The following is a 14,321-nucleotide window of genomic DNA, read 5'->3' as shown; positions in this document are numbered from 1 at the left end:
TGCTCTCTTTAAAAACATTTTTTTTTGAGGAACACACGGGAGGTGGAGGACATATCTCCTTTAAAAAAAAAAAATGTTTTAGTGATTCATAAATTATTTAAAAAAATATTTAAATGTTATTTTTTTATTGATTTTATTCATTTATTTTAAGACATATCTGCTGTCTTAGAACTTAGAATTTAATGGCAGCAATACATTGCAAAAAAGTTGGCACAGGGGCATTTTTACCATTTTTACAACAGAACAAATACCCAGAATCCCATGCATCCCTAACTCTTCCGGGCTACTTTATACACCCCCGCTACCACCGAAGCCCGCCACTCCAACCCTGCCCCCCCACACATCAACAACACCCCCCCACCCTCTGTGCGTAGATTGAGGTGGGCGGGGTTTGGTGGTAGCAGGGTGTGTAATGTAGTCCGGAAGAGTTAGGGATGCATGGGATTCTGGGTATTTGTTCTGTTGTGTTAATGTTGTGTTACGGTGTGGATGTTCTCCCGAAACGTGTTTGTCATTCTTGTTTGGTGTGGGTTCACAGTGTGGCGCATATTAGTAAGAGTGTTGTAGTTGTTTATACGGCCACCGTCAGTGTGATCTGTATGGCTGTTGAACAAGTATGCCTTGCTGTCACTTAGTGTGTGAGCAGACAAAATGTGACTGGGCCGGCACGCTGTTTCTTAGGTGAAAAAGCGGACGCGACGACAGGTTGTAGAGGACGCAAAATGCAGTGCCATCACGGCACGCCCTCAATTTTGTCATCCGGGTGAAAATCGGAGAATGTTTGCCCTGGGAGAGGCAGTGAAATCCGGAAGTCTCCCGGAAAATTCGGGAGGGTTGGCAAGAATGCAGCTGAGCCGCATCAGAGTGGTCAAAGAGCTCCGGAGCCGCGGGTTGCCGACCCCTGTCCTACAGAAACCATATTAATATACCAATTAATATTTTCTATTTTCATACATTTTTGAAAAAGCTCCAGGAAGCCACTAGGGCGGCGCTAAAGAGCCACATCCGCTCATCTACACAGCCAACACTCCATCCATACCTAGTCCTCAATTTGTACCGGGCACGACTCCTCATCTTTCCATCCAAAAGCGGGCGGGAGACGGAGGGAAGGCAGGTGACGAGGGGAAGGCGGGGGGGGGGGGGGGAACACGGGAAGGAAAGAGAGATAACAAGACACTTTTTTACGACACAGAGAGAGAAAAAAACACCACAACATAGACCCTAAAACGCCACATGGGTGTAGAGCAAAGACGAGGGTGAAGGTGCTGAAGGTCGAGGAGGAAAATAAAGGATGGAGGAGATAAGGAAAGGACGGGAGGGAGCATGAAGTGGACATGCGAGCAGGTGTAAAGATGGAGGAGAGCGTGGACACTCAGGACAAGCCATGAAGCAGCAAGGGGCTGGAAATGAGGAGGAGGAGGAGGTCCAGATTGTGCTTTCTCGTGTTAGCGTAGCAACGAGCTAATGTCAGGATACCCCCATGCACCCGTGTCCTCGACTCCGGGCGCTGGGTGCCACTCACCGGCGAATCGGCTGTCGGGAGCCTGCTCATTGTCCAGGCCCAAAGAGGGCGTGTCACACAGGCCCCGATTGTTATTGGCCAACTCTGGACACCTGCTCCGCCCACCTGCAAGCGAGGGCAAAGGTCAAACAAGAGCAGCCAGGCACAGCAGCGGAGGGCTGGGGTGGGTGGTGGTGGGGGGCGAGGGGGTCAGTCGGCCATGCCGGGGTGAAGCGTTGCGGAATGAGAGGGAAAATGTCCAAAAAAGATACAATTTCACATTCAGATACTTACTGCCACCTGCAGGACTGGAGGGGAACAGCATTGCCTAGTGCAACTTTGTTTTGACATTTTCACCATAGTGGAGGGGGTGTCCAAAGTGTGGCCCGTGGGGTCATTTGCGGCCCCCCAGCTCAGGTTTTGTTGGCATATTGTTGAAATAAAGTTGAACCAAACAAGTAACAATGTAGGAATAAAGGAGAAAAAAAGACATAAGGTAGTGAGAAAAAAACGTAATTTTTGATGCTAATAACGAGGGGTGTCCCGATATGATTTTGATATCAGATATCGATCCGATACAAGCAAAAAAGATAAAAAGTATTAGCGCAAGCTAGACGTACAAAACCCAAAAGCAGTGAAGTTGTCACGTTGTGTAATTCGTAAATAAAAACTAGAGATGTCCGATAATGGCTTTTTTGCCGATATTCCGATATTGTCCAACTCTTAATTACCGATACCGATCTCAACCGATACCGATATATACATCTATCCATCCATCCATCTTCTTCCGCTTATCCGAGGTCGGGTCGCGGGGGCAGCAGCCTAAGCAGGGAAGCCCAGACTTCCCTCTCCCCAGCCACTTCGTCCAGCTCCTCCCGGGGGATCCCGAGGCGTTCCCAGGCCAGCCGGGAGACATAGTCTTCCCAACGTGTCCTGGGTCTTCCTCGTGGCCTCCTACCGGTCGGACGTGCCCGAAACACCTTCCTAGGGAGGCGTTCGGGTGGCATCCTGACCAGATGCCCGAACCACCTCATCTGGCTCCTCTCGATGTGGAGGAGCAGCGGCTTTACTTTGAGCTCCCCCCGGATGACAGAGCTTCTCACCCTATCTCTAAGGGAGAGCCCTGCCACCCGGCGGAGGAAACTCATTTCGGCCGCTTGTACCCGTGATCTTGTCCTTTCGGTCATAACCCAAAGCTCATGACCATAGGTGAGGATGGGAACGTAGATCGACCGGTAAATCGAGAGCTTTGCCTTCCGGCTCAGCTCCTTCTTCACCACAACGGATCAATACAGCGTCCGCATTACTGAAGACGCCGCACCGATCCGCCTGTCGATCTCACCATCCACTCTTCCCTCACTCGTGAACAAGACTCCGAGGTACTTGAACTCCTCCACTTGGGGCAAGATTTCCTCCCCAACTTGGAGATGGCACTCCACCCTTTCCCGGGCGAGAACCATGGACTCGGACTTGGAGGTGCTGATTCTCATCCCAGTCGCTTCACACTCGGCTGCGAACCGATCCAGTGAGAGCTGAAGATCCTGGCCAGATGAAGCCATCAGGACCACATCATCTGCAAAAAGCAGAGACCTAATCCTGCAGCCACCAAACCAGATCCCCTCAACGCCCTGACTGCGCCTAGAAATTCTGTCCATAAAAGGATCGGTGACAAAGGGCAGCCTTGGCGGAGTCCAACCCTCACCGGAATAGATATATACAGTCGTGGAATTAACACATTATGCCTAATTTTGTTGTGATGCCCCGCTGGATGCATTAAACAATGTAACAAGGTTTTCCAAAAATAAATCAACTCAAGTTATGGAAAAAAATGCCAACATGGCACTGCCATATTTATTATTGAAGTCACAAAGTGCATTATTTTTTTTAACATGCCTCAAAACAGTAGCTTGGAATTTGGGACATGCTCTCCCTGAGAGAGCATGAGGAGGTTGAGGTGGGGCGGGGGGTGTATATTGTAGCGTCCCGGAAGAGTTAGTGCTGCAAGGGGTTCTGGGTATTTGTTCTGTTGTGTTACGGTGCGGATGTTCTACCGAAATGTGTTTATCATTCTTGTTTGGTGTGGGTTCACAGTGTGGCGCATATTTGTAACAGTGTTAAAGTTGTTTATACGGCCACCCTCAGTGTGACCTGTATGGCTGTTGACCAAGTATGACTTGCATTCACTTGTGTGTGTGAAAAGCCATAGATATTATGTGACTGGGCCGGCACGCAAAGGCAGTGCCTTTAAGGGTTATTGGCGCTCTGTACTTCTCCCTACGTCCGTGTACACAGCGGCGTTTTAAAAAGTCATACATTTTACTTTTTGAAACCGATACCGATAATTTTGAAACTGATACCGATATTTTCCGATATTACATTTTAAAGCATTTATCGGCCGATAATATCGGACTGCCGATATTATCGGACATCCCTAGAAAAAAATACATAATGTAGTAAGAAAAAGCTTAAATTTTGATACTAATAACGAGGGGTGTCCCGATATGATTTTGAAATCAGATATTGATCCGATACAAGCAAAAAAAATAAAAAGTATCAGCGCAAGCTAGACGTACAAAACCCAAAACCAGTGAAGTTGCAAATCCTTTTCAACTTATATTCAATTGAATAGACTGCAAAGACAAGATATTTCATGTTCAAACTGGAAAACTTTGGTATTTTCTGCAAATATTAGCTCATTTGGAATTTGATGCCTGCAAACACGTTTCATAAAAGCTGGCACGAGTGGCAAAAAAGACTGAGAAAGTTGAGGAATGCTCGTCAAACACTTATTTGGAACATCCCACAGGTGAACAGGCTAATTGGGAACAGGTGGGTGCCATGATTGGGTATAAAAGTAGCTTCCGTGAAATGCTCAGTCATTCACAAACAAGGACGGGGCGAGGGTCACCACTTTGTCAACAAATGCGTGAGCAAATTGTCCAACAGTTTAAGAACAACATTTCTCAACCAGCTATTGCAAGGAATTTAGGGATTTCACCATCTACGCTCCGTAATATCATCAAAAGGTTCAGAGAATCTGGAGAAATCACTGCACGTAAGCGATGATATGACAGACCTTCGATACCGCATCAAAAAGCGACATCAGTGTGTAAAGGATATCACCACATGGGCTCAGGAACACTTCAGAAAACCACTGTCAGTAACTACAGTTGGTCGCTACATCTGTAAGTGCAAGTTAAAACTCTACTATGCAAAGCAAAAGCCATTTATCAACAACACCCAGAAACGCCGCCGGCTTCGCTGGGCCCGAGCTCATCTAAGATGGACTGATGCAAAGTGGAAAAGTGTTCTGTGGCCACGAGTCCACAATTTAAATAGTTTTTGGAAACTGTGGAAGTCGTGTCCTCCGGACCAAAGAGGAAAAGAACCATCCGGATTGTTCTAGGCGCAAAGTTCAAAAGCCAGCATCTGTGATGGTATGGGGGTTTTGGGTTTGGGTCTTGTATGTGTATTATTATTCTTTACTAATCTTCTTCCGCCGACTATTTTTTTGTTTATATCTTGCAAGAAATTTGCAGACATGATCATGATAAGACGCATGGGAATCATCAGATACTGTACAGTTGTTTTTTGGAGGGGGAATTGAGCCCGCTTAATTTTTTTTTAAAGGTTTTATGTGTAATGTTCTTGTCAGGGACGTGTTTATTTTGTCTTAAAAATGTGTCGCGTGCCAAAAAAAAAAAAAAAAAAAAAAGGCTGTGGGCCGCAATCGGCCCCTTTGCCACATTTTGGACATCCCCGGTGTACATTATTGTGAGCAATAACTTTGTGTTGTAAGAAACAACAAAGTGATATTTCCACGGGTTAGTATAACACATACTGACACGTGCAATGTGTGCTTGTGTGTGTTGGCGCTGACAAGGACAAAAAGGACGGTTAAATAAATGATTGGCAGCTCAACACACACACACATTCTTGTATTTCTTACTTTCTTGAGCCCTGTGAACATTGCCTACCTCCTTAGTTCCAGCCTTTCTAGATATATAAAGATGTGTATTTACAACATTAATAATATATACATACTATGCAAATATAAAAAAGCTTGTTGTGAAAAATGAGTTGGAATTTCACAAGAAAAAGGTCACAATTTCACAAGAAAAACTTTTGGCAGTATTATAATAAAAGTCGTAACTTTACTCAACGCAAGTCAACATTTTACAAAAAATAACGGAACATTTGTGCAATATTATGATAAAAGTTGGAATTGTACTCAATAAGTTGCAATTGTACAAGAAAAGCTTAACATTTTGACAATTTTATGAAAAGAGTCGTAAATTAACTCGACAAAAGTCACAATTTTATAAGAAAACTTTAAAAATGTTGGCAATATTATAATAATAATCGGAATTTAACTTGGCAACATTTTTACAAAAGTCATAATTTTACTCAAAAAAATTCACTATTTTACAGGAACAACAAAAAATTGGCAATATTGTGATAAAAGTCAGAATTTTGCATTAAAAACTAATAATTTTACAATTAAAAAAAGGAATAATTTTACGAGAAAATAATGCAATATTACAGAAACAGAAAGAATATGAGAATTTGTTCCCAATTTTATAAGAAAAAAGTCGACACATTGTGAGAAAAAGACTGCTTTTATTTAATTTTTTGTTTGTAATTGGTTTTTAATCTTCATTATTTACTTCAAGTTATTACAGTATGTCTCTATATCATTTTTTTTTATTTTTAAATTAATTTTGGCCAAAGGGGGCGCATTTCAATTTCTTACAAACACTTGTTATTTCATATGTTGACCAGAGGGGGAGCACTTTTAAAAGCGACACACAGTCAATTTGAAAAATCCCTCCTTTTTGGGACCGCCCTCATTTTGATAGATTTCACCATCAGGGGTGCAAATGAGACATTCTCTATTAGATGCGATGGTTTTCCGTATTGGGACCATGATTTATGTCATCACTTGTTCACACCTCCTCATATGGAAGCTACTTTTCCTTGTTGATGTCTCAAGAAGTGTAGAAATACAAGAACACACACACACACACACACACACACACACACACACACACACACACACACACACACACATTCTGGTATTTCTACCTTCTTGAGACCTCCGAAAAATGCCTACATTTATAGGACCACCCTTTCTAGATATATAAAGATTTGTATTTAAAACATCAATAATACATACATACTATGCAGCTTGTTGTGAAAAATGAGTTGGAATTTCACAAGAAAAAGGTCACAATTTCACAAGAACAACTTCGAATTTTGGCAGTGTTATAATAAAAGTCGTAACTTTACTCAACGCAAGTCAAAATTTTACAAGAAAAACGGAACATGTGTGCTATACTTTATGAAAAGAGTCGTAAATTACCTCGACAAAAGTCACAATTTAATAAGAAAACTTTAAAATTTTGGCAATATTATAATAATAATCGGAATTTTACTTGGCAAAATTTGTACAAAAGTCATCATTTTACTCAAAGAAATGTCACTATTTTACAGGAACAACAAAAAATTGGCAATATTGTGATAAAAGTCAGAATTTTGCATTAAAAACTATTAATTTTACAATAAAAATTGGTAATACTTTTATGAGAAAATATTGCAATATTACAGAAACAGAAATATGAGAAATTGTTCCCCATTTTTAAAAGAAATAAAGTCGACACATTGTGAGAAAAAGACTGCTTTTACTTAATTTTTTCTTGTTGAATTTTTTGTTTGTAATTGGTTTTTAATTTTCATTATTTACTTCAAGTTATTACAGTATGTCTCTATATACGTACATATATTTTTATTTGTATTAATTGTGGCAAAAGGGGATGCATTTCAATTTCTTACACACACTTGTTATTACCAATGTTGACCAGAGGGGGAGCACTTACATTTTTTACACACACTTGTTATTTCATATGTTGACCAGAGAGGGAGCACTTTCAAAACCACAGTAAATTTTTTAAATCCCTACTTTTCGGGACCAACCTAATTTTGATAGATTTCACCACCAGGGGTGCAAATGAGATCTCTATTTTTTGTTTTTTGTAATGTGCTTAAGGCCGATGACAAAGGAGTCACGGACCACAGATGGAAGCTACTTTTCCTTGTTGATGTCTCAAGAAGAGTAAAAATACAAGAAAACACACACACACACACACACACACACACACATTCTTGTATTTCTACCGTCTTGAGACCTCCGAAAAATGCCTACCTTTATAGGACCACCCTTTCTAGATATATAAAGATTTGTATTTAAAACATCAATAATACATACATACTATGCAGCTTGTTGTGAAAAATGAGTTGGAATTTCACAAGAAAAAGGTCACAATTTCACAAGAACAATTTCGAATTTTGGCAGTGTTATAATAAAAGTCGTAAGTTTACTCAACGCAAGTCAAAATTTTACAAGAAAAACGGAACATGTGTGCTATATTTTATGAAAAGAGTCGTAAATTAACTCGACAAAAGTCACAATTTAGTAAGAAAACTTTACAATTTTGGCAATATTATAATAATAATCGGAATTTTACTTGGCAAAATTTGTACAAAAGTCATCATTTTACTCAAAGAAATGTCACTATTTTACAGGAACAACAAAAAATTGGCAATATTGTGATAAAAGTCAGAATTTTGCATTAAAAACTATTAATTTTACAATAAAAATTGGTAATACTTTTATGAGAAAATATTGCAATATTACAGAAACAGAAATATGAGAAATTGTTCCCAATTTTTAAAAGAAATAAAGTCGACACATTGTGAGAAAAAGACTGCTTTTACTTAATTTTTTCTTGTTGAATTTTTTGTTTGTAATTGGTTTTTAATTTTCATTATTTACTTCAAGTTATTACAGTATGTCTCTATATACGTACATATATTTTTATTTTTATTAATTGTGGCGAAAGGGGATGCATTTCAATTTCTTACACACACTTGTTATTACCAATGTTGACCAGAGGGGGAGCACTTACATTTTTTACACACACTTGTTATTTCATATGTTGACCAGAGAGGGAGCACTTTCAAAACCACAGTAAATTTTTTAAATCCCTACTTTTCGGGACCAACCTAATTTTGATAGATTTCACCACCAGGGGTGCAAATGAGATCTCTATTTTTTGTTTTTTGTAATGTGCTTAAGGCCGATGACAAAGGAGTCACGGACCACAGATGGAAGCTACTTTTCCTTGTTGATGTCTCAAGAAGAGTAGAAATACAAGAACACACACACGCACACATTCTTGTATTTCTACCGTCTTGAGACCTCCGAAAAATGCCTACCTTTATAGGACCACCCTTTCTAGATATATAAAGATTTGTATTTAAAACATTAATAATATATACATACTATGCAGCTTGTTGTGAAAAATGAGTTGGAATTTCACAAGAAAAAGGTCACAATTTCACAAGAACAACTTCGAATTTTGGCAGTGTTATAATAAAAGTCGTAAGTTTACTCAACGCAAGTCAAAATTTTACAAGAAAAACGGAACATGTGTGCTATACTTTATGAAACTCGACAAAAGTCACAATTTAATAAGAAAACTTTAAAATTTTGCCAATATAATAATAATAATCGGAATTTTACTTGGCAAAATTTGTACAAAAGTCATCATTTTACTCAAAGAAATGTCACTATTTTACAGGAACAACAAACAACTGGCAATATTGTGATGAAAGTCAGAATAGTGCATTAAAAACTATTAATTTTACAATAAAAATTGGTAATACTTTTATGAGAAAGTATTGCAATATTACAGAAACAGAAATATGACAAATTGTTCCCAATTTTATAAGAAATAAAGTCGACACATAGTGAGAAAAAGACTGCTTTTTCTTAATTTTTTCTTGTTGAATTTTTTGTTTGTAATTAGTTTTTAATTTTCATTATTTACTTCAAGTTATTACAGTATGTCTCTATATACGTACATATATTTTTATTTGTATTAATTGTGGCGAAAGGGGATGCATTTCAATTTCTTACACACACTTGTGATTACAAATGTTGACCAGAGGGGGAGCACTTCAATTTTTTTTACACACACTTGTTATTTCATATGTTGACCAGAGAGGGAGCACTTTCAAAACCACAGTAAATTTTTTAAATCCCTACTTTTCGGGACCAACCTAATTTTGATAGATAGGCTTTTTTCGGGGATGAATAGGGAAGTCCTTCTTTAGCTGCCGTCTTCTTTTATCATATATTGCTGCCTTTGCACCTGTCAATGTTTACTTTTGTATGCACATGAAATCAACAAAAAATCCTGACTTTTGACTAGAGATGTCCGATAACATTGGACTGCCGATATTATCGGCCGATAAATGCCTTAAAATGTAATATCGGAAATTATCGGTATCGGTTTCAAAATTATCGGTATCGGTTTCAAAAAGTAAAATCTATGACTTTTTAAAACGCCGCCGTGTACACGGACGTAGGGAGAAGTAGAGAGCGCCTATAAACCTTAAAGGCACTGCCTTTGCGTGCCGGCCCAGTCACATAATATCTACGGCTTTTCACACACACACAAGTGAATGCAAAGCATACTTGGTCAACAGTCATACAGGTCACACTGAGGGTGGCCGTATAAACAACTTGAACACTGTTCCGAATATGCGCCACACTAAACAAGAATGACAAACACATTTCGGGAGAACATCCGCACCGTAACACAACATAAACACAACAGAACAAATACCCAGAACCCCTTGCAGTACTAACTCTTCCAGGACGCTACAATATAAACCCCCCGCCCTCCCAACCCCGTCCACCTCAACCTCCTCATCCAGAGCATGTCCCAAATTTCAAGCTGCTGTTTTGAGGCATGTTAAAAAAAAACAATGCACTTTGCGACTTCAAAGATAAATATGGCAGTGCCATGTTGGCATTTTTTTTTCCCATAACTTGAGTTGATTTATTTTGGAAAACCTTGTTACATTGTTTAATGCATCCAGCGGGGCATCACAACAAAATTAAGCACAATAATGTGTTAATTCCACAACTGTACATGTCGGTATCGGTTGATATCGGAATCGGTAATTAAGAGTTGGACAATATCGAAATATTGGATATCGGCGAAAGAGCCATTATCGGACATCTCTACTTTGGAGCAATGTTCACGGACTCTAGTATTTGGCTCTCTATTAGATGCAATGGTTTTCCGTATTGGGACCATGACTTCGGTCCTAACTTGTTCACCGGTCCTCCTTCCTTGTTGGTGTCTCAAGAAAGGTAGAAATACAAGAACACACACACACACACACACACACACACACACACACACACACACACACACACACACACACACACACACAGATGCCATCTGGCAGTGCTTGTGCAGCAGTCATGGCCGCCTGTCCGACCCTAAAGAACTCAAAGGTCATTTAAAGGAACTCACTCGAGAACATGTCACACACACACACACACACACACACACACACACACACACACACACGCACGCATTTACATGTGACAAAGTGACAGAGGAAAAGGTGACCTTGTTATGCTTGCTTCGAGCAGTGTGTTTGTTTGTGGGCTCCACAATACACAACAACACACACACATGCGGGGACATAGACAACATTCGAGAGAAGAGAAAATGGTTATGCATGGAGGGAGTATGCATGTATAGCGCGTGGGAATGGAGATGAATATGTATTTAGAATGATTAGCTATTAGAACTGCACAGAGATGTGACACTTTATGGGAGGTAGAGGGGGTCACCATGGTTACCTTTGCCATTGGACGAGGAGGAGCGGTCCTCTTCTGTGACATCATTCCCCTGAGACAAACAAGTTCAATCAATAAAGTGCAGGGCTGTCCAAAGTTCAAACACGGTTTGGAAAAAAAAAAAAAAAAAAAAAAAAAACATAAAAAGTGGAATAAAAGAAATGTAAAAGGAAAAAGTTGCAATGTTGACGCCATGTTTTTTTCTTTAAAACTGACAATCAATGTGGTTTTTAATTACTGACCTACTTAAGGCTCCAATTACCTCACATCAAATATTCTACTTGGCAGAGGTGTGGACTCGAGTCACATGACTTGGACTCGAGTCAGACTCGAGTCATGAATTTGATGACTTTAGACTCGACTTGACAAAATGTAAAAAGACTTGCAACTCGACTTAGACTTTAACATCAATGACTTGTGACTTCACTTGGACTTGAGCCTTTTGAATTGACATGACTTGACACGACTTGCTACTTTCCCCAAAACCCAAAGATGAAAAAGTTATTCGGGAGCGCTCCGTATTTTTCATTGTGTACTTGTCTATCAGCGTTGCGTGTGTCAGCTGGTGTGGTCTCAGTACAACAGCCAATCAAATTAGATCTACTTTGTTTTCATCACACAGCATTCATCCAATCAAATTGCAGGACAACCAACGAAGAAGACATGTCCAAACCACACGCCAGTGAACAAAAAATTATACCTAAAATAATTTCGTTTGGGTATACAAATTACGAGGTGGTCAACACAAAACGGTTTGCAGTATGCAACACATGCGGTTCGAAAATTACTGATGGAGAGGCAACAACTTCCAACTTCGTCCGGCATTTGAAGTTGCACAAAGAACGGTAAGTTTTGAATGTAAGATAACGTTTATTGGCTAAGTAACGTGACTTTTATTTGCTGTGTAGTTAAATCAGTGAGGCTGTAAACTCACTGCTAACGTTATAACATTATTGCAAACACGGGAATCTGTTGCAGTTCACTACCTTATTCATACTTTTTGTTCAGTGATTTTTTTAAGCAGGGTTACGTTAGTCAATATATCACACGTAACGTTAGACGGCGGTCAGCAGCACCGCGTATTTTAGCCACCTAAAAAAAGACAAAAATAGTCAAATAAAGGTCAGTTAAAATGTATACTATATTATGAATATGTGTACCGTTTTAGCTAGCTTTCTGACATACTGTTGGTTGTTTACCTCAGTGGTCCCCAACCACCGGGCCGCGGCCCGGTACTGGTCCGTGGATCGATTGGTATCGGGCCGCACAAGAAATATTTTTTTTTTCTTTTCTTTTTTTTAATTAAATCAACATAAAAAACACAAGATATACTTACAAGTAGTGCACCAACCCAAAACAACACTCTCCCCCCTTTTGTTCTGGGCATTGAACATGAAGACTCTTCCTTCACTGTTCCGAGTGGCCATGAGAGTCTTGGCAGTGCCTGCCTCCAGTGCTCCAGTGGAGCGAGTTTTCAGCCATGGTGGCATCATACTACGCCCCCATCGTGCACAAATGACTGACAGACTCTTGGCTAATTTGGTCTTTTGCAAATGCAATGCAGCATAGGGCCCTGACATATAAAAAGTACAACTTTTTTGTTATGTTCACGTGTATGTCATGTTTTTTCAATGTTAACACTTTTGTACAAATAAGTACATTTGCACTTTATTTTTCAATGTGTTTGTTCTGTAAAGGAATGAGTTAATGTTTAAAATGACTGGTTAATAGTGCTATTATAAAGTGCAATGTCAGCACAATTTTCTTTCCTGCAATTTAAAATGCACTTGTTTTAATAAATAAATACAGCGTTTGAAAAGCATACACAATCTGTGTTAATATATTAGTCTGTGGTTAAAAGGACTTGAAAGGACTCGAAACTCAAAATGCAGGACTTAGGACTTGACTTGAGACTTTCCAGTCTTGACTTTGGACTTGACTCGGGGCTTGCCTGTCTTGACTCGGGACTTGACTCGGACTTGAGGGCAAAGACTTGAGACTTACTTGTGACTTGCAAAACAATGACTTGGTCCCACCTCTGCTACTTGGTAATATTTGGGGGGGGAAATAATGCATATTTTGTGTTTTTTGCCATATACAGTACAGGCCAAAAGTTTGGACACACCTTCTCATTCAATGCGTGTTCTTTATTTTCATGACTATTTACATTGTAGATTGTCACATCAAAACTATGAATGAACACATGTGGAGTTATGTACTTAACAAAAAAAAGGTGAAATAACTGAAAAGAGGTTTTGTGTTTTAGTTTCTTCAAAATAGCCACCTTTTGCTCTGATTACTGCTTCGCACACTTTTGGCATTCTCTCGATGAGCTTAAATAGTTTTAATTTAGTTCAATTTGAAATGTGGACTCGTCAGACCACAGAACCCTTTTCCACTTTGCATCTGTCCATCTTAGATGAGCTCGGGGCCCAGCGAAGTCGGCGGCGTTTCTGGGTGTTGTTGATAAATGGCTTTCGCTTTGCATAGTAGAGTCTTAACTTGCACTTACAGATGTAGCGACCAACTGTTGTTACTGACAGTTTGCTCTGATTACTGTTTCGCACACTTTTGGCATTCTCTCGATGAGCTTCGAGAGGTAGTCACCTGAATAGGTTTTCACTTCACAGGTGCGCTTGAAGCTCATCGAGAGAATGCCGAGAGTGTGCAAAGTAGTAAACAGAGCAAAGGTTGGCTATTTTGTAGAAAGTAGAATATAAAACATGTTTTCAGTGATTTCACCTTTTTTTATTAAGTACATAACTCCACATATATATATATATATATATACATACATGTATGTATGTATTTATATGTATAAATGTATACATATATACATATATATGTATGTATGTATATGTATATATATAAATGTATACATATATGTATATGTATATATATTATGTATGTATGTATGTATATATTAATATATACACATATATATATACACATATATACAGTATGTATATATATATATGTATGTATGTATATATGTATATATACACACAGGGGCGCCGCTAGGGATTTTGGGCCCCATGAAAAGAATCATTACAGGGCCCCCAACACAGTGTCATTATTTTTTCTGTATTATAATTTCAT

General features: G+C 39.3%; 1 protein-coding gene across 4 annotated transcripts in view; it reads right to left on the bottom strand.

Moving 5' to 3' along the window:
• The window catches only part of rnf157 (ring finger protein 157), a 104,231-nt gene that overhangs the window by 17,454 nt on the left and 72,456 nt on the right, over nucleotides 1-14,321 (bottom strand). For 3 of the 4 annotated variants that reach the window (XM_061931713.2, XM_061931715.2, XM_061931714.2), the window contains 2 exons: nucleotides 11,226-11,274; nucleotides 1,523-1,627 (listed from right to left, as the gene is read on the bottom strand). In XM_061931713.2, coding sequence (XP_061787697.1) covers nucleotides 1,523-1,627; nucleotides 11,226-11,274 — 154 coding nt within the window. Of the gene's footprint in view, nucleotides 1-1,039; nucleotides 1,075-1,522; nucleotides 1,628-11,225; nucleotides 11,275-14,321 lie in introns of all 4 variants that reach the window. The other variant, XM_061931717.2, reaches the window with a different exon arrangement.

Source organism: Nerophis lumbriciformis, linkage group LG39, assembly GCF_033978685.3.
Source record: "Nerophis lumbriciformis linkage group LG39, RoL_Nlum_v2.1, whole genome shotgun sequence".
In the NCBI taxonomy this organism is placed as follows: domain Eukaryota; kingdom Metazoa; phylum Chordata; class Actinopteri; order Syngnathiformes; family Syngnathidae; genus Nerophis; species Nerophis lumbriciformis.
The sequence above is the reverse complement of the archived record's forward strand: the minus strand, read 5'-3'. Positions and strand labels throughout refer to the sequence as shown.